Source organism: Pseudopodoces humilis, chromosome 11, assembly GCF_049639895.1.
Source record: "Pseudopodoces humilis isolate 2021_Gansu_Grassland_sample_001 chromosome 11, ASM4963989v1, whole genome shotgun sequence".
In the NCBI taxonomy this organism is placed as follows: domain Eukaryota; kingdom Metazoa; phylum Chordata; class Aves; order Passeriformes; family Paridae; genus Pseudopodoces; species Pseudopodoces humilis.
In genome coordinates, this window is record NC_142210.1 from 11015354 (window position 1) to 11043196 (window position 27843).

The 27843-nt window shown below is 38.8% G+C and overlaps 1 protein-coding gene across 5 annotated transcripts in view; it reads right to left on the reverse strand.

The window, feature by feature from the left end:
- Positions 1 to 1919: 1919 nt before the first annotated feature.
- The window catches only part of SLC9A9 (solute carrier family 9 member A9), a 175630-nt gene continuing 149706 nt past the window's right edge, over positions 1920 to 27843 (reverse strand). For all 5 annotated transcript variants that reach the window (XM_005527073.3, XM_088061093.1, XM_014256202.2 and 2 more), the window contains 2 exons: positions 5480 to 5585; positions 1920 to 4981 (listed from right to left, as the gene is read on the reverse strand). In XM_005527073.3, the coding sequence (XP_005527130.1) occupies positions 4778 to 4981; positions 5480 to 5585 (310 nt within the window). In that variant the 3' untranslated portion in view covers positions 1920 to 4777. The remainder of the gene's footprint in view (positions 4982 to 5479; positions 5586 to 27843) is intronic.

Consider the following 27843-nt stretch of genomic DNA (forward strand, 5'->3'; position numbering starts at 1 on the left):
GAATTAGTTGGGGAAAATGTAGCTTCTGCTCTGATGCTGGTGGGGAAAAAAGGGTTTATTTGTAAGCAGAATGATTCCCGTCGCACGTTGTGCAGCAGAGCTTGCGCAGCCCTCACTGCCTCCCCTGGAGTGTGGAGTGAAGCCTGCCCAGAGCCAGGGTGGGCTGGTGTGGGAGGAAGCCAGTGTGGTTGTTTACAGTGGGAAAGTTGGAAGGATTGGAATTGCAGTTTCCTAATTGGAAACACAAAGCCTATGGGTTTTTCCTGTGGAATTCCATGGACACATGGAATTCCATGCAGCTGTAGTGGGCCCGTGCTGGTGGTGCCAAGGAGCTGTTCGGAACTGAGCCAAAGCTGCAGATGGACACCGGACACACCTTGGGATAACTGCAGGAAAGTCCCTTTTTTCACAGAGGAAAGACAAACCTGGGCCGTAGATTGGCACCATGGGGCTGGCTGGAATTGTTTTGGTGTTTGAAGAATTAGTCTGCATTTTTATACGTGTGCCAGGGTGTTCAGCAGGTGGTTTTAAGACTGGAAGTGTGGTTTGCACTACAAGACAGTTGAAGGGGATATTCACCTGGCTGATGCCCATCACTGCACTAGGCTTATTCTTTTAATCACTTGAAAGTCATGAAAAAAGAGAGAGCTAATTACTATATTGGCGAACTTTTCTTTTGTTCTGTTCAGAAACTCGCACTCTGCTATGTGATCATGATGTAAAAAATGTATAGGTTACCAAGAGCAAAACCCCTAAAACCTCAGTAAACCAATATTCAAATAAACATGTTTTGTCTAACTGTCCTGACCAGTAATATCTACCACAAAAGCTAAATAATGAGCCCCAGGAATGATGGGGTTTTGTGGTCTGAAAACTCAGGCATTGGGACTAAGGCTGTGGGATAAATTTATATTTGCTTAGAAAATTTGGGTCAGCTGGAGAATTTTCAAGTTCTGAAAACAGTTTCTAAAGTAAAATTTTGACAAGTCCTTTACAGTTCACTAAGCAGAACTTATGTCTGTTGGGATTATATTGACAGAGATAAGCTTCCTTGTATTAAGTTATTTAAAATGCTCAAAACAGGTTTGCTTTAAGATGTCAATAAAGGCTATTTTCCACTTTGCTGGAAGTAGGGGAAAAACAATTTTGTCTTTAGAAGTATAGAATCACAATATACTGAGTTGGAAGTAGTATTTTCCAATCTCTGCAGTGGCTTTCAGGATGTTGTCTCTTGGTTCTCTGAAGTTTATAGTTAATATTTGTATCCTAAGAATTCTCAATCTCTGTGAAAACAAAATTTCAGAAGCACACGTGTAATACTCATGTACATCTAAAGTACAGATCTAAATATTGCTGCATTTATGTTGTACCTAAATGTACACAGCACTCAGGGTGTTACAGGGCTCACATTTCTTGATGGCTGATAGCAAAATACAGAGGAAGAAAGAAAAGAGACCAGCTCAGCAAGGCACTTGAATAAATTGCTAGGTGAAAAGGGTGTGAAATGCTCTCAGGGCTTCAAGGCAATTAGTTTCCTGGCTGAAGTTATACACAGGGTTCATCAGTTTGGAGATAGCCCTAAAGTCGTTACTATTGAAAAGTTTAAGCTTTTAACACAGCAACGTAAGTGTTTACTTCCAATGGTCCCCGTTTTCAGTGTAGTTACCAAATAATGCATGTCTCTGTGAAAGTTATCATAGCAATCTGATATTTTCAGTAGAGTGTCTTTTTGGACTGGCTCTGCTGTATGGATTTGTTCCACTGCTTTCAAATTTAGCAAAATGTTCTTCATATTTCTGTATAAAATGTCAGGTATTAATTTTGAAACCTGAAAGGTTTAGCAGTATTCCAGATTTCCACCTTACGTCACATTTTCACCTTCATTCTGAATATGTAGTCACTACATTTTTGACAATATATTGCATTTCATTTTCCAAGCAGTGTTTTATTGGATTAAGTCAGATAGAAGGAATAGCTTCACATTTATCATGAGTGACTTGCACATTCAGTCAAACACTGTGTGATATTGAGTAGTTTAAATCTCCAGTGTATAAACTGTAAATTAACATCAAAGGCCTCTCTTAACATTCATTACTCTGTTTAAACAGTCATGCAGAATTACTAGTTGTCAGTAATTTTTTCTTGAATACAAATATGTAATTTGTTCTAACGATGCTGTAACTCTCTTGAGCTGTGTGTCATGAAGAGTGTTATAAAATAAGGAAATGGTGTAATGGACAATTGAGACTCTTACTGCCATTTAGCAGAAGCTTCAGGTTTGCTTGCAGCTCATATTGCTAATTTTCCTAAAAGCCAATGATACTTCGGTTGCTGAGCATGATCCCAGATGATAAATACTCTTCCTGCTGGGACCATAGATTCATCTTCTCTGGTAGTCTTAGCATAAAAATCTGACCTGTGAAGATGTGAAGTATGATTTGTCTGTCATAAGGGATGACTTTCTTTACCAAGTAAGTACCCTTTGAGGCATAGGAGTAGAACAGTGTGAAAAGTATTTGTTGCAGACTTTTTTTATAAATTGAGAATTTCAGAACTCTCCATTTATCGTTGTACAAATGATAAATGTCCAGGGAGAAACCTGGACATAGGCACAATAAATAAATCAGGAATTCCCCTGTACAGTATGCTGCAGGATACATATCAGAGTAGAATCTAAGAACAAAACTATTGAAGAGCTTGTCATTACCAGTTCATGTCGCAGTTGTGAAAAACAGCTTTGCATCTTCATTATACTACAGCACTTCATTGGTTTCCAGTGTAATCTAAGGCCTGGAATCCATGCTTCCTGAGAAATTTAGTAAGCCTGGTGAGATGCCCTCAGTACTTCCAAAGACTGAAACCAGAAGCTGGCTTCTGAAGTCAGGATGGTGTTAGCACCTACCCTAAGAGCTTCTTGCTGTGTTACCACCTCTTCACTCTGCTGCTTCTCTTTGCCTGCCTGCTTCTCCTTTCTCTGTTCTCTGCTGTATCCCAGTACTTGGCCACGAAACCTTCCCTCCTTACCTATTCTCCATCCCTTCTTGCAAGCTGCTGCACATCTTTTCCCAGCCCATGCAGCTAAACAAAGCAAAGCACAGAGCTAGAAATTCAGTAGTTGTTCTAAGAACTTATCATACCTGAATATTATTTGTTTTAAACCACATGGGGATTGAAGATCCTTGATTAGGGTTTAGGACAAAATAAAATGTCAGTTTAAGCTTTTGATCTTTTGAAAACAGCACATACAACTCCACTGAGTTCAAATTTATGGTTAAAATTTCTATTCTGGAGTCACATATAACCAGAAATTAATTACACTGGAAAAGAATGACTAAAACTTGATTATATTTATATTTTAGATTTTACTTGTGGTGAAATTAAGACCTATTCATCTTTAGGACTATTAATAGAGACAGTTCGATTTTTATTCTTCCAGATCACAAATTTCTTCTTGCCCATTGTCTTTATATACTAAGAATGATCTTCCTTAGAAACTCCTGATGTTTTGACTTCCTTAGTAGGAACATCATCATGCATGGCTAGTTGAAACTTCTGTGAGGAAAGGCACATGCTCTAACAACAGAAGCCTGGCTCTATCCCTGGTTTGGCACTGCTTAGCTGCTGTGTGCCAAAGCTGGTCTGTACTAATGCTTGATAGTGTATGGCAGCCAGCTGTATGTATGGCTGAGGGGTTGGTTATCCATTGACTGTGTTTAGGAAGAACAATGAACACTTTGATACCTCTCTCTAACCACCACAGTCCTCATTTCTAGTGTAACATGGAGTGCCCAGCATTGGTAGACAGACAACTTTATCCTTGGAACATGGAGTCAGAAGATATAACTGTATTGCAGAAATATTTAATTAGAAGCAACTCTTAGAGTAAAAAAAGAGAAGCATTTGAGTTCTTAAATCAAGGTATATGTTTAGAATGATCTTTCAAAACAAGAAAACCTTGCCCCCCCCCATTTAAGCTTTGCATGTTAGCAATTTTTAAAGACAAATGCCTTGTGGAATAACTGCAGATTTTAAGTAGTGGTTGTGCTCATTCAGTGCTGCCAGGAAAGGTGTTTGTTGCTGATTTCATACCACCTCCATGTCTCCTACTATCTGTGTTCAGTTTGTGGCAGCCTAGTGAAACCCTCTGTGGACCATGCTACAAGGTGCATTTAGGAAGCAAATAATTGGCTGGATGGCAGGGAAAGTCTATATTGTGAGCATGAAGGAGCTTTATCTATCAAGACTGAGGCACCGCAAAGCATGTTTTAAGCATTTTCAGATCACATAGTCCTTGGACAAGGAATCTTCTGCTTCTTCCTTATAAATGTAATATCTGCTGAGCAGTTATGTGTGGATCTTGTCAGGACCAGCTGTAGAAAAGAGCTGTCATCATGTGACCATGAATGTTAGGAAGCTATTTCTCTCAACTTCAGCTTACTGAAAACTAAGCGATATTCAAAGGCCTGTGTACATGTGAGGGGCACAGGACAGTCAAGTGCTGAGACAAAACATTACTGTAATGGATTTACAGACAGTGGGCTGGTACTGCCCCATGTCTTTATACTAAAATCTCCTACAGTCATAAAACCTGCATATGGTTGTAGATATATGGATATGATAGGGAACTCCCTTCCTGGGAGAAGGAGGCATTTAGTTGCTGAAATCTAAATTTTCTTTGATTTTTGGGCTTAGTATGTTTTTTTCTGACCTCTTGTTCATATAACAGAATCTTGTTTCTTTGTTTTAGTCTTCTTTCTTGTGATTAACATTACACTGCTCATGCCAGTGAATTCTTCTGGGGTTGAAGCTGGAGTTTGTATCCTCCTAATCCTAGATCTCCTTCCTGAATGTCTTCCTTGCCTGTAACGTGAATGGAGCCAGTGCTGTCCTGTGCTGGCACTGGTATGTGAGCAGATGATTCATAGTTTTCGGTCAACTCATTAGTGATGATATGAACTGTGTCACCATCCTTCAGTGGATCCTGCATTCAAAGAAAGAAAAAGATCTGTGGAAGCGAGACTCTTGAGGGAGACTTGTTAAAGCTTAAATGAGCAACAACTCTAATGCAATTTCACTTTTATTTCATCACTTGCTTATTTTCTCAGGTGTTCATTTACCATCTTGTTGATTAAAGCCAGTAGTTGCTTACCATGTTTTGCTCTCAAGCAGTGTTGAGAAACATAACCTACCCTTTAGATGTTTTAGATAATTTCAGTGCTTAAATATTGCTGATGGGTAGCCAATACTTTCAGCATCTGGATGAATTATTTAGAATATATCACTTACATTTTAAGCTCATAGTACTTAGTGGCTATTAATGAAAATGTACCTTGTTGTCTTCTTCACAAGTGAAGAAATTATATCATTCTTAGCATTAAAAGTAGAAAGTTTTAGAAAAGGGACTGTACTGAAGTGTTCAATGTAAAGTGGCAGGTTTTGGCTGACACCTTGAACACAATCAACCAAGCTGGGTACTTACCCCATATGCACTGGGGCTGGTCAGAAGCCTGGCAATTGGGTTGCACCATTCAGGCAACGTTGACGTCAGAGGTGGCCCAGTGTGGGTTAAGAGAGGCTTTAGGTATCTGTGGGGTTTGTTAAAGGATCTTTGCAATAGAGATACTGGTGGAAACATGCCGCTCTATTATACTAAGAATTCAATTTTAAAGCATAAGAAAATAATCTAATTAAATGGAATATAGAAAATACTATCTCTTTATCCCCCACCCCCCCCATTACTGCATATTTTCACCTGTCATCAGTCTTGTCTAATGTTTTTCAGTAACAGGAAAAAAACCAACCTAAAAACTCCCCCCAAATCATTTGATGCTTCGAAACCTGTCTTGAAAGGGTGCCAGAATGGCTGAAGGGAATAACATAATGTGCTAGGAGTTGAAATACAGGAAATGTATATCAGATTGTCTCCTGATCAGATTGCATAAGAAATCACACTTGGAGCCAGACATAGCAAGATGTAAACAGGACGATTTAAGATGCTATTCTATCAGCTAATTTATAAGAATAGTAGTGAACATTTTCTTAAACACATATTTAGCCTTTTAGAAAATCAATGCATTTCTTCAATAGACAAAGCATATTTTATCAAATATTAAATTATTTTATCACTGGAAGTGTATGTAAGTTGTTCTCTGTGATACTTTTCTTCAGCATTCAATGCATTTCTTTTCCACTTCATACATCAACTCCATATAAAATGACATAAGTTAGGAACAGGCTTTATGCTATTGTCTCACACCTGTCTTTCCAGTCTTTTTATCCAGAAGTGTTTTATTGAGATAAAAGGAAAAACCTGCTCATCTTGAGCAATTACATCATCTGTGTATCTGTCAATAACAGCTCTCCCGTGCCTCCTTCAAGCTGACTTATCTTCTCTGCCACTTTTACTAGCAAAGTAATTTTCAGTGTTCTTTGGGAAGCAGATCTGTCAGCCGTTTTTACTGCTAGGCAAAATTTACTTTATTGATTTGTTGTCCTGCTTTCTCTCCCCTGCTCCTTTCTCTTTCTTTCTTGGTTGTGTCATCTTCCCCAATCTTCCTCCCTGCCTCCTTAAACAAGAAAGGAACAAACATAACAGTAGTGATTCAGGTTCTGCAGCAATATTGTGGAAATACTGACGAAAGAACACTGAGTCTTGGGCCTATGCACACCAGTGCCCCATTTATTTCATTGTTGGCTGTTTATGGTATCACTGCTTTACACACAAAGTACAAATTCTTTATAGTGAAGAAGTGTAAAATATGCTTCTGATCTCAGTTAAAAATTGAAAGACTAAATAACTTGCTGTGTCCTATATGTTACAGACATGGAAATTGTTCTATGGTGGTGTTTGCGCACATTTTGTATTTATTTTTAAAAATTAAGCTGCATCTGTCAGAAGATTGGGTGATTTCTTCATCCAAGGTCATATACTGAGTTTGTGTGAAAAATTAATTGAGTCTACTTCAGAAAAGATGGTGAGATCTTAATATAAATTCTTATCAGAACCATGATCAAGGTGAGACTCTCATGAGATCTAATTGTGTATGGAAAGTTCAGATTTGTCTCCTTTTTGTTTGAGTAAAATCAAGCCAAACAATCTTTTCTGATCCATTACCAATTTTATCTGAAACCTCCAAACTGCCAGGCTGTTAAGAGCTATTATTAAAAAGCAAAGTATGAAAGCCATTAATTAGAGTTGCTCTGTTTTCAACACTTCAGAAAAACCTAATTAAAAGGCCAAAAATGGAAATACAAGACTAATTCTAGGTTTTTAATCTTTGGAAATATTTGCTTTGTTATTACAAACAACTTGAATTGTTTGAACTGAGTTGTCAGACTGAGGGTGAAAAATCCAGGCTTGTAAGGGAAGTTGCATTTGATTATACTGAGTTCTGTCTGCTCAGTTCTTTCATTCTCTTCCAGGATAAGTAATTGAAGATGAGTATTGCTCTACCTTTCTTAATCCAGTGATGTCTGAGCTAGGCCTTACTTGTAAGCAGCCTTATGATTTCCTAATGGGCTTTTATCCCATTTTACTCTGTAAAAATGAGTCCTGTTTTTGCCCATGTTCGCACAGAGCCTTGACCACACAGAGTAGTAGGGGCTGTGTGCTGAAGCAGCCAGTCTACCCAAACACCACAGTAATCTTCAGTCCCTTGAGCCACTACTGCTTTTAGCATAAACTTTTGTCTGGTGTGTTTAACTGGCTGGCAGTTATGTATGTGGATTTTCTGAAGTTGAGTGATTACTCCATTTTGCAACAGGTTCTCTAAATCCCCTTCATTTTGCATTTGCTCTGACGCATTCATTGTATGTTGTCTGTGCTTCTGCTCTGAAGCCTCTGGAGATGCATTCTAAAGTGAATGCAATTTTCTTGTGCTTGTTGTGTTGATTCTGTAATAAATTATTTATCTTTGTTCCTTATTTAACTAGTTATCATTCAGCCCACTCAAGGAACTTAAATGGCACTGGCCTATTTTTCATTGTTTTAATAACCTATGCCATAAATGCTTCCTCTTTATTGTTGACACAGTTGCTTTATAGTATTATAGACATAATCACATCATTTAGAGAAGCATAGAAGAGGAACAAAAATCTATGTGCAGTGCTGGAGTTTCAAAAGCATATCAGATGTGGGTCCTACAGCATTTTAAGGCTGGCAAGAAGCCTTATCACACTCCACCTGCTCTGGTTGCATCTCCAGGGAGATGTAATTTAAATAGTTTAATAGAAAAAGGTAGATGTTGCACTAAGGCTGCTTTAAAAATTGGAAGAAACTAATTGCAAACCTCTTGGCATAACTGGGAAATTACAGTCAGACCAAATTGATGCCTGCCCAGCTCAGGGATGTTGAGAAGACAGCAGGGCAGCACTGCTTTGCACTTCAGCCCTCCCTGGGCAGGACAGCCCACCTGCATGTCTGCGCCATGTAACAGCCTGTGTTAAAGAATGTTATTAATATTGGAAAGGTGGCAACTTCTGAGTTGTGAAACTGGATTAAAGTTGCCAGTATAGGCAGGTGGATAGAATTTTAATCCATTTATAATGCAGGGGTGCTACCATGCCCTGCTTTTATAATCAAATACTCATTTTCCCATGGATCTCCTGGCTTCCCCTCTCAGTTCACACATTGTGGAAGATCAGACAGCTACAGGAGCTGAGCTGGGTAGTGCTGCAGACCTCCTGGCCTGGTACAGTGGAAGCTGTGGGACAGATAAACTCAAGGCAAGAACAGAAGTGAAGACATCATGTCTGGTCGCTCTGACAAGAGAAGATGTAATGGGGACTTGATAACTGAAAAGGCTGTTGTGCAAAGGGAACAGAGGCAAAGGGATCCGAGTGGAAACTTTTGTACGGATGTTAGAAAACTGTAAATATTGGTGATTAGTGTAATGAACTGGCTTTGCTTGCGTGGCAGGGTCCGTGTAAAAATCACTGCAACATACCCAGAAATGTTTACCCTGGTTTGCCTCATTGCTGTTTGACCATCCCTTTGCCCACACAGTTTCAGTCTTGCCAGGCACAGTTCTCCCTTTCTGTCTCACTGACACCAGGCTCACTATCTGTTTCCTTGCTCCTGGTTCAGCTTGTCTATTTTGAGTTTGACTGATCTGATGTACTCTTGGCTTGAAGAGCAATGTATTTAAAAATAATCTCACGAGGCTTTATCAGGAACCAAACCATGGAATTGTGATATATTTTTTCCAACATTGTCTGAAAAAAACATCTATTATGGAAACCTTCCTCCTGTATATCTCCTGCTTCACAAAGATGCAAGTAACCTGAAAGAATATTATTAAGTGAGAAGTCTTAGGTAAATCTTAATGGTTACTGCCATTAACCATGTTGCAGAATGTTTAGGTTTTCCATCATACAGAAAAATTGAAGATGTAAAAAAAAAGTTTTGACTTAATATTGGGATGAAAAATCAGAACCTAAAAGTTTCTGTGACCACACACTGTTTAATTTGACATGCTCTGTCAAATTTTGAAGATAGTGGCAAACAGCACTGTCTTTTTGATAAAATAGCATCAGCATGTTCAAATAGGGAAAGATATTCTGTCAGAAATGTTGTGGCTGACTTGAACTTCAGAGTTCACTTCTCTTTTGTTGGAGAAGAATCCTAGTCCAACTGTGGCTCTGCTATGAAAAATATCTTAGTAAGAGAGATATAACTTGCTGGGGGGGGAAAACCCCTCTAAACCTACCACCACAACAAAAAATCTCAAACCCAAGCACCCCAGCCACCCCCTCAACAAAGCAGAAGATGTGGTCCGGGCTGGAAATACACGTGGCAGCCCTGTAAAGCCCTGCATGTGGCCCCAAAGGTGGTTTGCCTTTTGCCTCATCACATAATGGAGGCTCTGTAATTGAAGGCAATCCCATACTCAGAGGAAAATATGCTCACACTATATTTAGCATTAAAAAGCCCCAAACTAGAGGAATCTTGTGATACTAATCAAAATTACATAGAACAATTTTTCAGAGGATGTTTTCTTATATCAGACTGCTATAAGTGCACTTTTGTTACATATGTTGTTTGATATCCTACTGCTAGGTGCTGTATTTCTGCTGCAGGCATGAAGCACTAGAAGTCAATGTCACCACTCCCCAAATCCATCCTTTGTGCAATGTTTTTAAGATTTCTTAAGCTTTGCAGCCTTTTGTTTTAGTGTCCTTTTGTAAATATTTTAGAGTCTCAATTTGTAGATTACTTATGAGTTTTTAATATTACTTTTTGTTGTGTTTATGAAGGAATATAATTAAGAAAGGTATGAAAGTAAAGATGTCACTTCTAGTTTTTCAATCTGTTTTCTGTAATAAGAGCAACTCACATTTTGCTCTTTGTTGGAGTTCAGTTTGTGTGTATTATTTTTTTGAAGGATGATTTGGTGTAAGTTAGGTGTTAGCCTGAAGAGCGAACAGTTCCATTTTGGTGGTGTTTGGGTGGGAGCAGGCAAACCAAGAAACTTCTCTCTGGCTGGGTTGTGCACGTGGCTGACTCCTGCTAACAGCTGACTGAGATTATTTGGGTGCTGTAGAGCACTGCTTGTGTGCATGACTGATCAGGGAGGCACAGAGACATTGCCATGGAGTGCATGTACAGCAGATTAAAATGCCCCAAAGGAAGAGAAGTGTTTTAGAGGGAGCTCTCCTCCTGGCTTTTGCAAGAGAGGATGCTGTACATGCTGTCATGTACTGTGGAATTTGTAGAGGATGGGGAGTTACCAGTATAGGCTGGCTGAAAAATTGGGCAATGGTTACATTATATTTAATTGTTAGAATAACAGATGGGTGTTTGAAAAGCCTGTGAGATCTGCAGTGATTTAACATGTAAAGATAAATTAATCTGCACTGTGGAGAAAGCTGAAGAGAAATCACTAAATCTGGTATAAATTATATTTTAACTTTAACTTCTAGTTGTTACTAGCAAATTCTGTTCTAGTTTCTTGTGAGTTTTTTAATCTTTTCAAGGAGCGGTTTAAAAAAGATTAAAAAGTCCTGCTACTGTTGTAATTTCAAATACTAAAAAATTGAGGATAAAAGGAATAATACTGTAGCTGTGCAAAGTCAAATCATCAGGTCTCTTTTTTAAAAAGTTTTGTTCTTTCTGTCTTTGTCTTTCTCGTGTCTGAAAGAAGAGAGAGTAATGAAAATCAGTATTAGTAAAATCTGGTTCAGTGTGTATTTACAGGAAAGTCTGACTTAAATTCCAGATCCAGATGTAATGTCAGACGTTAAGAATTAACTCTATTTTTTTTGCAGAATAGGGCTAAAAATTTGCTGCTTTCAACTTTCAAACTGGAAGCATTGCAGAGATGTGGGCAAAATGGAGGAAGTTGGTGGAACTGATCTTAGTCACATATTTTTATATATAAGAAGCTGCAGACTGGGAAGTGGTTTGTTCTCTTATATATGCTGAGTAAAATGTCTGGGGTATTTGCAGTCCAGAGTCTTAGTTGATAGCTCCCTTAGGCAGAGCAGAAAATTGAGACATCTTACTCAAGTTATTTGAAGTCTATTATATCCTGAATAGAACGCCTCCATGTAAGTAAAAATCAGAGACCTAAATGGAAACCTGCTTATATAATTGATGAGTGGTAATGCAGCTACTCTTGAAAATAGAAGGATAGAGCATGCAAAGTATGGAAGAATACTCCTGTAAGATTAAAAAAGAATATATGAAGAGACAAGTTAACATTAGAAAGAGGCTTGGAAGATGCAGACTATGTGAGGCAGATAAAGTGTAGAAGAAAAACCTTCCCTGCCATCAGTTGTATAGTAACAAGAAAATGACTCTTCATCTGACAAAAGAACAGCAACTGTCCCTCAAAATAACCTCCCAACCCTCCTCAAAAAAAAACTACTACCACCACCAAACAAATGAAAAATACCAAAAAACTAACAACTAACTCAACAGCATTACCAGAGATGCATAAGAGTCACTACACACAGTGAGTAGGTAAGACTGTTGCACTACTCACATCGGTGTTCAGGACGTGCATGGGGCTTTTCTGAAAAACATGTATGATTTTAAGTTGACATCAATGGTTTCCCCTATTTTCAGACGCCTTACAGCAAGGTATCAGGCAGACATCTAACCTGCCATCACCTTTTCATCAGCAAAGAGAAATGGCCAAATCCAAGACTGTTAACTCTAGCATTACAGGATAAAACTAATTGGAATGAATTGAGATTAGGGTGAGTTTCTTTCCCTTTATTGACTGTAAAACAGTCTAAAAAATTAGACTTAGATGCCTAATAATTAAGTATCTAAAACTTGGTGTAATGACTCTCACTTCAGAATATGAGAATATAGAATTCCTAAGGCAAAATATAAAAAATCAAACACAACACAAAGTCCCCCATACCAAGGAAATTAAGAGCGTATAAAAGGTATCCATTTTTATAATTAGAAAATACTACATTAAATACATTTAGAAGAAAAAGAAAGATAAAAAGCATATAAATTTCTGTGTAATAAATATGGCACCAAACCTAGAGAAAACTTGTTAAGCAAGTTAACCCAGACAAAAATGTTAAGCTAGTGGAAACCTGAGTGAACATGGGATTCATAAAAAGAAATTCGACCTCGGAAAACTGAAAAGGATTTCCTAGCATGTTTTAAGACATAAAAATTTCTCAGGACATTCCAAAACTTCTCTGCCTGTAGCTGGGCAATAGGGTTTCTTTTCTTGTAGAAAAGGAACTTCTGCATATGGTACATTTAGCATGATTAAGAACAGGAGATACCATTGGTATGAGTAAGATGAATTATTGCATTAGGAATGATGCACAACAGGAGCACTGTTGTGACCTGGCTATGCATAGACCCTTAAATGTTAGAAAGTCTCTGTTGCTAGCTGCCTCAGGTGAGATCACTTTGAAGCTCTTCACTTAAAGTGCAGCTTTTGTATAAAACACTTGAACACTGGCACTGGCAGAGGGAACTAATTTAGAAGCACAGGCAAGTTAGCAGGGGTTTCTGCACTCTGTGTGCAAGATTGTTTCATGAGATTGTCCTTGGCATCGCCATCTGGCAGAGAAGTATTCCAGAAAGCAGATGTGTGAAGAAAGAGGACTGGCAGCAGTTACACCCCTTGCTAATGACAGTTTAATACCAGTGGCACCACAAATCTAATGGTTTGCAGGGTGCAGGGAGCATAAACCTTAAAAATTAAATGCAGTGAAGCATAAGTACAAATCGTTTTTGATCAAGTGAATCACTTCAATATCACAGAGGAGAACGGAGGTCTGATTCAAATAAAGTGAAAGCTTTCAGAAACGTTTCATTAATAAATTATGTCAGGTAAAATGAATCTGCACCAAGACAGCTCCTGGGGACAGCAGTGGTTGTAGTGTCCCTACCCTGTAACAGAAGAACCTTGGGACTAGGAGGATGATGGAAGTAGAGGGTAACAAGAGAATAATGTGAGCAAGAGTTTCCAAACAAATGAGCATCATTCTGCTCAGACTAAAATACTGCAGTGAAAGCAAGGCAGGAAAATGGCTGCTAGAGCTTTGTGAGTAACAGCTGGAGTAATAGTCTTGCTACAGGCCTCTGGTGATGCAGATGGAGAGCTAAAGCCAGTGCACCAAAATCTTGTTCAAATAGAAAAATAATTATTTGGCATTTTTTCAGGAAGTCAGATGAGATATTTAATCAAATACATGAGATATAGCAGCACAATAATAGTTGAAATAGTTCACAGATCTGTGGAGAGGGTTTTTGGGAAATCTCCAGCTTCTGCATTGCCGTGAGTCAAAGGATGCTCTCACAGTTGTAAAGGTACAACTCAAAAGGAAAATACGATGCCTTATGAGAAAAATCCTGTAAAGAACTTCTTTTCTTGCAGAATTTAGTAGAAGGATGAGCAACAAATGTGGAAGAAGGCTTGGAGGAGCAATGTCTCTTTTATTCTGATGCTTGCTTGTTTTTGTAAAGATTCTAAAAAAAATAGGAACAAAAGTGATAATTTGCTATATATTTTTGAAAAGAAAATCTGTATAAAGACAATAGAATCTTTCCTCCTTTATCAGAAGACTGTGATATAAAGAATAAAACAAGAGATTGGTGTCATGTCAGAAGGGAACAGTAGCTCCAGGGAAAAGGAAAATTCTGACAAAGCTTTTTGAGGGCTGTTTGGTACAGTAGTAAGGATAGACTGGAGTGCTACTCTCTTGGCCCAGTAGGAATGTACAAACAGAACTTGTAATCAGGCATGTGTGTGGCATTCCCTATGGAATGTAAAAGCAGGATACCAACATGACCTATGCTGGGTGAAACCCTTGAGCGAGCTGACAGCTCCTGCATAACATACAGTGTAGTCATGGCATTGCTTTTTTGTGTGATTGTGAGAAACCACACTCATTCCAGATATGGAAGTAGATTCAAAAGCTGTGTGGTAAGATCAGGACATGGTTTAGCATTTTGCAGAAGTGTATTTTACTCAGTAGCATGTTTTACTTCTGGCCAGATGGGTAATGAGGAAGAGGTGCTGAGACTGGCTTAAAATAAGCAGTCCTTACATCTCCCTGTGCTGAGCTGAGCTGCTGAGAGCAGAACAACCTCTGTAAAGTGTTGCTAATACAAAATCTGTTGTAAAGTCTATTTAGTTTAACACATCCTCTGAAAATCTCTACTCCTGTGAGCAGAATGGTCCAAAGTTTGCATTCAGATTCTCCAGAAACTTTTTCCAGTGTGTAACCCATGTTATACACACAATTAGCTAGCTGGATGAAGTTGGCATTCTCTAATAGGTTTGTGAAGAAAGCACATTAAGAAGGGGAGGGCTCAGTGTTGAGGATGTGAAGACACATTGCCCAGGAATAGGTTCTGCTGTGATACAAAGAAAGCAGCCTTCTGGCAAGCCAGATCTTTGCTGTTGTAAGGATATTTTAAAACAGAGAAAGACCCACTAGAAAGCCCTCACAAATAATGTTCCCTAAGAGGTATGAAAATTCTAGTACAAAGAATAATTGAGGATAATTAATTATGGCACATATCTAAGAAAAAAAAGGTTAGTGAACATGGAAAGACGTATGAGGTGTTTATTCTAATATTAATTTAAAATTCTGAATAGGTAAACCAGAATACTTTGTTTATGAACAGTGGCAGATTAAAGTAACAGAACAGAGGATACATATTAAGAGATCAAACTGCCTTTTGATCAGCAGAGCAGCTTATCAAATATAAATCAGTATCGGGAAAAGCAAACACTAGATCTTCACTCAGGATGGCTCATCTCACTTCTCCTGTCTCTACACCAGTTCTGGAGGAAGACAGGGAGGGCCTGAGGCTTTCTTGAGAGGCATGAGAGGCTTTCCTGTGAGCCTGTGAATACTGGCCAACTGAGTGGGGACAGTGAGATGTGATGGACAAAGCTGGAGAGACATGGGGCAGGATGTGGGTGGGGGCAAGACAGATTTTTGCAAATGTGACAGGTGACTTCTGTGGTTGGCATCATTCCCTTCTGTTCACTGCCAGCACACTGCACACACACACACACACACACACACACACACACCAGTGCTGCCCCTGACACAAACGCAGACAGAGGTGGGGAAAAGTACAGTACAGTATGAATGAGCATGAGGTTTTCTTTTTCTGTGCTTTATTACAGAGGGTGAGGTCACTGGGATTTCACTCATGAGCTGCTCATAATACAAAAGCCAGCAATATTGAGCATAAGCAGGTGTAGCTATTCTATAAATATGGTTTGGTTAAAAAACATGTTTATTGAGATTGCTGTTTTTCTTTCCCATCTTTGACAAGTCCTGTGCTAACTCCTAATGCAGAGTGGATACCAAAGTCTAGTCTTTTTTTTTTTTTTTTTGTGTGTGGTCAGATTGTTGGTTGGTAGCTGCTGCTGGATTGGATCACAACATTTAGATAGCTAAACCCATTTATCTGTTTCTCCCCTGAGAGAGCACAAGATGGAATTTGGTCACTTGAGGACACTTGACTCCTCCGGGTTCTGACAGAATTTTGTTGTTTGTAGAGGGGACCTCCTTTTTGAGCAGGGCACTACATTTGTATCACTGCAGCCTGCTGTGGAAGGGAAGCATGGTCCCTTCATTGGGGCTTCAGTGCTCAGGATTTATGTTAGCTGCCTTGTTTGCTTTGGCTTCCCAAAACACCTGACTGGGACCTGCCTGTGACTTCTAAGCCTGAGAAAGGATCATGGATAGCCAGGTCCTATAAATAATTTATCTTCTGTAATGGTGTGGCCAGAGCTAACTCAGTAACAACCTGAGCATTCCAGGGCAGGGAAGAAAAGATCAAGGGAAGAACTGAAGTCTTGTTGGGACCAAGTGGAAGAGCTTTGAGCAGCTCCAGCTCTGACAAGCCTTCAGCTTTCTCTGTGAGTTAGAGCAGTGGATGAGACTCTGCGTGTGAACTGCAAAAGTCCTGTGAGGTGATTGGAAGTGAAAATCTGAATATAATGTATACTGATATTTGATTTGTTTTTCAAATGTGTGGTCTAAGGGCTGAGTTGTTTGTGGGGAACTGTAATAAATGCTTGTCCAGAGCTTTGCCATTAAGACTCGCAGGCAAGGCATTCCTTGGCATATCCACCAGTGACTGAGGTGATGGAGTCCTCCAAGCTCTTGCCAAAATGAGGGGCAGCACTGCCAGAGACACCTGACTTAGCAAGGCTTTCCAGTGCTCTGGTATGGCCCACTACATCTGGATTTGTCTTGCTAATTAATAATCCAACCCGGGGGTCACTTACTTTGTATTAGGAGAATGGTAACTCCTAATAATTTTTAAAATCAAAATCCATGGCACCTTAAAAAAAAGGCAAAAAATTGCAAATACACCACCACCCTCTCCACCCCAAAACAGAAACTTCAGCCTGCCAAAAAAACCTGTTGAGAGTGTGGAAACTTAAAACACATTGCTAAGCTCACTAGGTATCTTAGCAGTAGCAGTCATATTTTTGAGTACTTAATGATTTTTATGTAACTCTGCAGTATAGAAATTGCTAGCATCAAGGTACATCCTTAGAAGATGCAAAGTTGTCCCAGGAAATGAGCTGCCTGGAAAGTTCAAGTCAGATTCTTAAAACAAAACAAAAAGGGGAAGAGCGAAGGCTCAAATAAAAGTTTTGGTTTTGTCAGAATTGGAAATTGCTGCTATCTTTCACTAGAAATTATTTACATTTTCAAGAAATTTTAGAGTAGACTACATTTATATATATAATACATTTTACAGTGAAATCTGGGGACCAAGTATAAAATAGGTTTAATATTGTAAATTGTCAAAAACTATACTGGGTTGCCTTTTTTATTAGTGAATTATAACTAGTTTAAAATTACATAATAGAAATTCTAAAAGTAAATTTTCTGGTGTTTGTTTGGTGCTAGAAACCTCCAACCTCTGTAATGTAACCACTGCTCCTTTAGGTTGTTTGTAGAATTTTTTTCCTGTGGCTTTTAAGGAAGAAGAGAACTGTAACACAGGAACAATAACATGTATTTTACCTACATATAAAGCTGTTCAGAATGTTTTTATAGAAAATAGATCTTTTCAGACCAATCTGATTTTATCCTGAGATGAAATTTCAAGTCTGATAAAAATGACTTGCATTTAATGAGCTTTGTTAAGGCATTTGGAAAAGCATGATGATAAATTCTCTCAATACAGTATCAATAAGACAGAATTGAATTGGTTAAGAATTGACTGGTTGATGGATTTTTAAATAGTATTTGCCAGTGAAGAGCTGCCATGAATTGGTGAATGTTTCAACGCTGGTTTGAGAGAGGTCAATGGAAAATTTAATATTCAGTAATTTCACCACTACGAAGTTGCTCGTGGAAGAGCATGTGGATGATGCAGACAAAATCTTAGTAAGGACAGAACAGTAATGTAACCATACCTCGACTGCTTGGCAAGCTGTTCTCATACAAATGTTTCTTGTAATTGCATTCCTGAAAAAAACCCCACTCATTCTTCTCAAAAAATACTAAAAATAAATGAAAAAGGAAAATAGTGACTTAATGAACTTTTAAAGTACCTTTTCATGAAAAACATGCAACATGATACTGAAATGTATATTTAAAAAAATAAATTAATTCAGGCAATGAACTAAATCTGTGATAAAAGATGCAAGTGGCTACTCAGTGGTAAATATTCCTAAGGGAAGTAATGATATGTTCATTGCTGGTATTTTCTGATTAGGAATGGATACCTTCCTGACACCTGGTATCCTTTTGCATGCACAAATTTCTGAAATCAATACACAATGAAAATTAAGTGTCTCTGATGGCCCGGAATTCAGACTCGATAATGTAAAAGACCATGTGCAGCCTAAAATTCAGGCTTTATTAGTTTAATTAACACCTTTAGAATGTATTTGTTGCTAGGAAATCCATAGAAGTACTTGTTCAAGTTCATTCCCTCTGCTAAGTTAGTTGATTTATATCTGAAGAAATATACAGTCTTCAAATGACGCTTTTTTGGGAGGTTCCTAGTTGTCCTGGGTTATGTCTGTGTGACTGCTCTTGCTAAACCCTATCTAGTTACTTAGCTCTGCTTCATTTATCTTGCTAGAATTTTGTAGGAGCACATCATTTTAATTCCTCTTTGTTCTTCAGAAGTGGAATAAGTACTGCATTGTCTTTGTGTGTGAACCTGTAGTTCTTCAAAGAGTTTTACCATCGTGTATTGGCTTTGTACTCAGTTATAATTATTAGTTTGAAGTTTGTCAACAAAGCAACACTTAACTAATTTAGCATATTGAGAAAAATGCTTTGTGCCATGTACTTAGATTTGAATTAGCTTTTTTGTTCTTGTTGTTAAACTCCTATCTCTGACATATAAGAATACAATTACAGTAATAGACTATTCTCTTATTCTGGAAAAAAATCTCAGAACTCCATTGTAGATCTTGTGGAAATTGACACCAGTTCAAATATTCTTGTATTTCTACAGAACTGTTATTAGCAAGGTGAAAAGGGAAAACACTATCTCAGCCAGAACATGATTAGTGATAAACTGCTTTCAGGGGCTCAGATGTTTATTTTACTGCAGATGTTGAACAAAATGGGTGTCCCTGGCAATAGATACCTTCAGTACTGTCACAGAAGGTGACTTAAAGCCCAGTTAAATAGACTCAATCTCCATGAACATCATGTTGACAAATGTTTTCCTGGTGAACAGCAGTGAAACTACCAGGCAGCGGCAGTATCTATAGTAAGTAGTTTTGTGTGTGCCCCTGGATAGCTGGGCCCATCCCCTCTGCATGCTGTGACTTTCTTCACTCCTGTGCTCTCCAGTTCCTATCCTGGTGTTTTGCATAGTCTCTGCTTCTCCTGGACAAGGACTGCTTTTCCCTCCTTTCTGCCTGGCCAGTGGTGCCACCTCCCCCTGCTCCCCAAGGAGCTGGAGCAAACCTGTGTGTGCCCAGCTGTGCATGTCTGTACCTTGGAGTGCAGCAGCAAAGGAGAGAGCTGGGCTGGGGCAGGGTGTTCCCAGTGCCTCTGCCTGTGACAGTTTCTCTCCCAGGGGCAGATGCTCCTCTTCTGGGGAGTTAAGTGAACTCCAGCACAGAGATACTGCTACGGTCTCCAGGAGTCTGATCAGCTTCTGGCCACAAGCCTTAATAATGTGGCAGTAGCTGATGAATAATCATTTATGAGTGTCAATGTCATGAAAGATTTAAATAAGGTTGCCTCTCTTCCTCAGCCCACAGAAATACCCTACAGGGTCAATTTCCTCTTGTTCATTTGGATCATTGGCATTGCCATGCTCTAGATAAAACACCTTTACTTAAAAGCATGTATTTTTCCCTCTGTAGCTAATTGTTTTCCAGAGCACCATTGGAGCAGCTCCCTGTGGTATTTCTGGTTTATACACATCTAGATAGTAGACAAGAGCTCTCTTGTCTATAGTCTGGAGGTGTATATGCCAAATAATTTAGGAAGTCTGGCCTGTCCTAAATTATTATTTTATGTATCTGTACTTGATAGAGGGTGTTGTTCCAGATTTTTTCATAGTAGTTCTTGATCTACCCTCAGGAAAGCTGTTTGATCAGTGAGGCATTTGAACTAAATTTCTGCAAGACATTAGATTATCATTTATAATAGAAATATCTTTGATTTCTCAGTAGGAAATAATTCTGGGTTTAGATGCCTGACAGTTCAGTGAAAAGTCAGAATTTTTCCAAGGGCTTTTTCATTCAGTTGAAAGCTGATTTTTCAGTTGAAAAAAATTTGATCATCACATTTAATACAGCTTTGTCTGACTTATGATAGTAGTCAAGGACAGATTTGTAAGTATTTTGGATTGATGATGGCAATGTATGTCTGACCCCAGTACTAAACAAAGTCTTTGAACCACTCTTGAAAGAAAGGGGTAGTTCAAGGACATGGAGTTACGTGGAAAATTGGATAAAATGCAATGTGTTTTTAACAAAAGCCAATTGTGTCAGATTAGACCAGTATCTGTCTTTGATAAGACCTGTTTGCCTAGACAAGGTTGAAGTAGCAAATCAAAGCTATATATGTAGTTTTAAGTAAGGCACATAAGGTATGTTGCCTCATGGGACATTATTATCTGAGGGAGACAAAAGGGAATAGTATGCATTTAAAGACAGATAAGAAATTAATTTCCTGTTTAGCCAGCTTGGGCTATCTAAGAAAGGGCATTTAGAAAGAGAAGAGAGAGTACATGGGGTGTGCCTCAGGACCAAGTCTTGGCAACTGAGAGCTTTGGGTCTGGTGATGTTGCATGGCTGTCCTTTGCTGTGTTTGTGAATATCAGTTACTAGAAAATATGCTATGCCCTCTCTGTATCATTCCCTCCTTGATTTTCTTATTTCTAGTTGTTTTTCCCAGTATCATGCTGATTGTCACTTACAGTAAAGCTCTCTGACACATGAGAAGTGCCTGAAACGTGCGTGTTTCCTCTCCTGTCACTCTGGGGCACTGAGGCATTGTCCTGTGAACCTTCTCAGGTGAGCAAACTGAAAGGAGCCTGTGACACATGAAGTGGAATGAATTTAAGCTGCAGAAAGGTTTAATAGCAGAGCACTCTTTTGACCTCACAGTTTTGACAAAGAAACTCATATTGAGAGGCAAGCAGAAGACTTTTTATCCTGGAAGAAAAGATGACAGCAGATTATCTTTTATGGCTGCAGTAACATTGTCTGAATGGTTAAATCAGGCTTCTGTGCTTGTATAAAAATGAAATGGAACTTGGAACAGACCTATCATTGTTTTGAGATTCTGTGTGTCAGGTTGTTTTATTTGCCTGCATCTCAGGTCTGTCACTGAGGAAACAGAGAACTCATTCAATCTTTGGCCATAAACTGCTGAGCTACCTCCACTTCAAGTTCTGTTTCTCACTTCAGCAATGTACAGAAAAGAGTCTCCAGTTTCCTTGAGGAATTGAGACTGGCAGGTCTCAGCTCCCAGGTAGTATCTGTACCTCTACTGTATCAAGTCATTTTGGTTTACTCAATATTGCATGGTCTGTACCTGCAGGGTTTGACTTTCAGTTAAGGCATAGTTGATCCCTCTGTGTGTGGTAACATTATGGGGTAACCTAGCAAAGGGCAGGAAATTCAAATACCAGAAATAATATTAATTTGATTTTCTTATTGGCAGTGCAATTCTACCTAAAAGCCATTTGAGCTCATATAAACATTTCCATTTTGAATGTTTTTTTTGGTTGTTGTTGGGATGATTGTTTTGGAATACATCTGTGATTCACTTTCTTCCCTCCTCCAGTTCTAGACCTGCACTAATGATCGTTGTCTTTTAGATGCCAAGATAAACTATTGTACATGTGCATTTGTGCTTACACCATGAAAATTGGTGTGAACTTGGAGGAGTTGGGAGATAGTAACATGGGACAAGGAACAGCATAATTTGATGAATTTTGCAATTGGAAGATTCTGTCAAGCAAGCTAGATGAAGGGGTTGGGAGAGGAGGCTCGTCAGCTTGTCATGTTGTATTCACTCCTGATGTTTGGATGGAGAGTTGGCAGGTGGGCAAAGACCCCAATAGGAAGGTGGATAGAAAAAGTAGTAGCATGTGCACTGATCATTCAAACATGAACAAAGTTGTTTTGAAGGAAAAAATAGGCTCTTGTGGAAAAATGTTGGTTTGTAACATAGTGCACGCTGCATGCTGAATGAAAATAGTAGAGATGTTTTCTAACTTTTGGAGCTGAAACACTGCAGCTTTAGAAGAAGAGCAAAGCCTTTTGGTGTGCTGCTGTTATTAAGAGTGGGATCCTGCTAAGGAGCTGTTTACTTATCCCCTAGATTTGAGACTTGGCGATGATTTGTCATTCTTAATCCCAGGGGGTTCATGTACGCAGCATGTCCTCCCTTTTTATTTCTTCTTCCTTCCGACTCTTTCTTGTCTTTTTCCCTGGGTTTTCTGCTTGACATAATTTTCACAGATAACTCCCACCCCATCATTCTTCTCTCACTCAGGATTAAGAATTGTCCTTCTACCTCTGTTTGTCATCATCTTAGCAGATGTTATCTACCTATTACATTTTCCAGACAGCATGTCCTTTGTGTTTTCCCTCTCACTTCCACTGAGTTTTCTTAGACAAATACTTCAGAAAGGCTTTAAGTACTTCAAGTTCCTTAAAATTTTATAATATTATATAAAAAAATATACTACGTGATAGAGGTATAGAAAGAAATTATCTGTATTTCTTTGTGGTATTGTGTCTTGCGGGTTGCTATCCTGTGTGGGAAAACTTTGGTGTTTGTGCAATGTTGAGCACAGCAGAGCCTATAGCTTGCTACTGATTGTTCTGAGAACAGAGTACAGAAGTAATAATAAAAAATAAGCTGATAATTTTCCATTAATTTTGTGCAGGAGTTTTCTATCACAATGTTTATATACACATTCTCCATCATACCTCACCCCAAATGTTAAATATAAAAAGAGATTTACAATTAAAACGATGCCTACTCACCATTAAAGATCAAAATTAAAACTAGAAAATGTAAAAACTCAAACCCTGAGAAATACTTAACATTTTGTTTTGTTTTGTTTTTGTTCTGTTTTCTTTCAGTACCCTTTTACCCAGTGCACAAGTGATTTCCTCAAAATGAGTTTGTGGCTTTTGGGCATTAATGTGCCAATTTTCTTCCTGCTACTGAATATTATCTGATCCTGAAGCTGGCTACAGTTGAATTAATGTTGCTGTCAATCACAGCTACTTATCTGAGTCTTATTGGGGCTGAAATTGAAAATTCCTTAATGGTATGGTGTCAGAGCTTAGGTCATTCTCACGATGGCCAAATTGCATTCCCTCTCTCCTTGCCCCTCCGCATGGCCCATTCTGCGATGGCTGCAGTGGGTACAGCCTCATGCCAAGTCTTGGGTTGAACCTGTGCATTTCACCTGTGAAATGTGAGGGATGCAATGGAAGGAAGGAGGTGATAGCTGAGATCAGGAACCGGCCAAGTTCTTCAGCTTTTCTTTTGCACTGCAGCAACATTGTTGGTGCAGCAGCTGCTGGAAGGTGAAGCTGCCCTATCACACGTGAAGGAAGATTCTGACGCAGTCTACCCAGCCTCTCTTAGGTTTTACATGATACTGCTTCCTTCCCCTCTACTGCACAGCTCCCAGGACATGTTAGAATAACATAATGTCCAGATATCTGTCCTCAAACTAAAAACTCATATTAATAATTAATAATTTTGTTTGCTAGCAAGGGTTGTGTTTACAAGGACACTATAACTTTACATCATGGGCAAGATGTGATGAAAATCATACTGGGGAAAAAACCCAAAAGGAAGCATTAAAGGGTTTTTATAAAGTCATAGTGGGAAATCAAGTTATAGAAAAGAAACTAAACTAACATTTTTCAACTTTGAAGTATTGAGGAAGAACTCAACATGCTAAATCCACCATTTTCCTTATGATCTGTGTGATGGAGCTGTCTAAAGGCACAATTAATTTTAATAGTTTTAAGATTTAATATGTGTTTGTGCACAGCGTAATGTTAAGTCTAATTTCTACCCAGCTAAAGCATTGATTTCTGCTCCTTGAGAGAACTCATAAAACAAAGATAAAAGATCCTTTTTGCAACGTGTTTCATGTATCTTCCCTTTTGTATTTATTATAACTAGGTTGTGTTTCATGATCTGTGGAAAATTTGGTTTAAATTGATGAAACATAGCATAAGCCGAAGCAGTCACAAGACTTCCAGCACAGCACAGTTTTGGTGTTTAGGAAGTTACCAAAAGTGCAAGATTCAAAAATTGGAACCAGGGGGAAACTTTATCTCAGACAGATTTTCAGACTCCTTTCTCTGTTTACATTTCTGAGTAAATATCCTCAGGCTTTGGTTGTATGGAATTTATCTAACAATTTGTATGAAACAGTTTGCAAAATAGGTATAAGTTGTTTGGCTTGTTTCAGAAAAAACTTTTGGAGTCCCATCCACATTAGAGTTTTTGATGAAGACAAAGCATACTGATGGGTATTGGAGCACACTGAATCCCATTAGCCCACTTTTATGTGTGCACAGATGAATCTATTCACACCAGGAGCCAGTGCAGAACAGATGTTATCTTTGAAAAATTGATTTGTTCATAGAGTTTATTTATTCTGTTTGTGCTATTAAACTTTGGCATCTCTCCAAAGAACTGCTAGAATGCTCAGACTTTTTGCTGCGTTTTACTATTTAATCTGTTAGCTTTGGGCACATTTATATTCAGGGCTGTACCACTGAAACTTAAATCAGGTAATTCAGTCATAAATTAGGTACATTGAGTGTCTAGTGCACTAAAGGTGTCCAGTCAAGGTTTTGCCTGACTTTAAGTCAGTTTTAAAGTATCTCTACGGAGCCAGCGTGACTTTGAATAAAGATTGGGCGTAAGTTCTCCACCTGCTTAATGGGGTAATGCTGAGAACAGGGGAAGAGGGATTTTTCACAAGTAACATTACAGACCAGCAGTCACATAAACCAAACTGCCAGATGAAAATAGCAAGTTGATGCAACACAGTCCTGCAAAGATGGATTGCTTCCCTTTCCCCTTGTCCTGTCTAGCCAGTGTGACTGGGCAATACTTTGTTCTGAAACAGGAATACCCTGTGCCACTGCCTGGGCTGCAGACATCTCTTAAAAAACAGAGAAGGAAGAAACTCATTTTTTCAATCACCAGTGAACCAAGTGTGGTGATAGTTACATAATACATAATGTAAAAAAGGTAATGAACACTTATATGTAGTTCTGATATTGTTTTGTTATAATAGGTTAGGGGGTGCAGTTCTATAATCCTTGTTGATAAAACATTTTTTCAGCAAGCCCCTGACCTTCTCATTTGTGTAGGTACTATGCAGTATGCACAGGAGTTATGGAACTCCATCTGCTGAGGTTCTAGAAAGTCCCTATGAAATACGTTTGTGAAAGTGATTCTTTGGGATATTTGGGTGTTGTAGCACTCAGCACTGCATCACCTAACTGCAGGATACCAAAGTGCCTGCAGGACTTGTGAGCTTTAGGTTCTCTAATAACAAGGCTTAGTTATGAACAGACTTTAGAGTCCTGATGAGTGAATAGCCACTGAAACTACAACAAAATGAGATGCTGAGAGAGGGTGGGAAGCAAAAGTACCTCCTTGATTAGCTGTCTGCTCTGGGAGGCACTCCCATTTGTGGATCTGTCTGGGGTCTTGAGCTAGAATCTTGTGTTAGATATTCTCAGAAAGCACTGCTGCCTCCCGTAATTCCAGACACATAATGGCCTAGGGGAATGGAGCACATTCCAAAGCCTTGTTTCACATTTACTTTGCCTTCTCCAGAGTTGCAGGGTGAAACACAGTGAGGGCTACATGACATTCTCTGATTGTCTCTGTGGGTCCCATCTCTGATAGTAGTAGTAGTAGTAGTGCTATTTACCTATTTTGATGTAACCTCAATTTTCCTCATATGAGGCAAAGACAGGCTTCAGTGCATTCATCTCTCTGCCTCAAGGGCTATTTAATAATCTAGACAAGGTAAAGTTGTTTTATTGTAAGAAACCAAGAGAACTCTGTACGTGAAGGGGTTTTCTAAAAATTGAGATGAATTCTCTGATGCAAAGATGTGGCTCTTTATACCTTAAATAGCTGGTGAGCTCTGCTGGGGTGGGGAAAAGCTGCCCTCAAAGGGTCTTGTCTTCTTGTGAGCACAGCTACAGGATAGGAGCAGAGTGGCAGCATGGGCAGGGGATGCCAGTCATCAGGCATGCTCCAGGATGGCAGCACTTAGAGCTGGGTTGAAGGCTTTGCCTGCTGGTGGGAATACAGGCATCTGGGCCAGGAATTTACCTCCACAAAATGTAGGGACTTCTGGAAATAGTTCACAAATAAGAGTATCATGTCTGCCATTTAGATTGATAACCATCAGCATATGTAAAGGCTTGGAAGCTTGTTTTGGATGCTCTTTTTGGAAATTATAGAACTCTGGTATACTGTTTCTCATGTCCTTGCAATTTTAGTTGTGAATTTTAGTTGTGTTGAAAATGTGTTCTTGAATCCAACAGTTTTGTTGCTTTGGTTTTATCCTTTGAATCATGCTGTAGCTTTATGAAATAAGATTGCAGCCCTAAATATATCAGGAGCATAATGTGTATATATATTATTTTAGCTCAGCACTGCAACCATTTTAGAAAATTATTTACACAGAGAAGCACAATAATATAAGAAATATGTCATACAAGATGTCTATGCAAATCAAGTCAGTATACACTAAAAAATAAGAAGTAATTGATGCCCTTGGGTGACAGACTAAAGAGGAAATAGAAAAATGAGAAATAGCATAATAAATCTAAGTATTATTAGAATTAGGAAATCTGTTTAGGATATCTGCCTGCAAAATGGAAGAATATTTTATGGAATTTCATTTACAGTAGTTAGCCAAGAAGACTATTTACTGTGCAAAAATGACAGTTATTCTTAACTTTGGGCTGGTCTTCTCTGCTTTCAAATGCAGCATAGTCCAGGGCTGAGTGCACTGATTTCTGCAGGCTTAGATGCTTATCCAGAAGATTACTGTCAAGTCACGCTAAAGATTTCCTGTACTGAGAAAGCCAGGTGTGTGGGGCATGGTATTTTGTAATAAAGTGGGCCCTTTTCCAAGATGTTAACTGCTTATTTCTTTTTAGTATCCAGATAGACATGTTCTTTTTGTGTTTGAAGCTGCATACTACAAAAAAGAGGCTGTTGGGGTCAGTAAGAAAGGTGTTCATAGCAAATACAGACAGAAAAACCCCACTGCTAAATGAGTATTTTGGGGGAAAAAAAGTAGCCAATGACTCAATTTTGCCTACATGAGGTAGTTCTGCGGTAGGAATATTTTTTAGTCATCTTAGTATCATTTTAAAACATTAGGCAAGTGGAGTAATGTTCTGCTAATTAGTCAAAAATAGATGGGCCTATCTTCTCAATATGCTCTGCCTTTACAAGTCTTCTGAGAACATTCCTTTACCAACTAAAGATCTGCCTACTCTGTTCAGAGCCTGCTCCCCAGCAGCCAGGACTGTGGAAAGGCAATAATCCTAAGTGGATCAAGCTACTGGGAAAAGCAGGAAAGCAGAGACAGCTGGTAGCACTGGAGACTTTCAGTGGGAGCACAAAGAGAAAAGGAGAGGGCTGGCTAATTTCCTTCCTTGGTCCCTCTGGTCAGGTCTGCATTTTGGTCAGTCACAGAGAAAACAAACATCCTGTATATAGCCTTTCCTTGGTAGTTTTTTGCCCTTTTATGACTTCTGTTCCAGGCACTTTTCTCTTTCCCCATAACTCAATTTTTAATGCACAGGTAATAACCCTTCCTTTTTTTTTTCTTTTTTTTTTGACATTCAGAATTATGGTCAACATTTC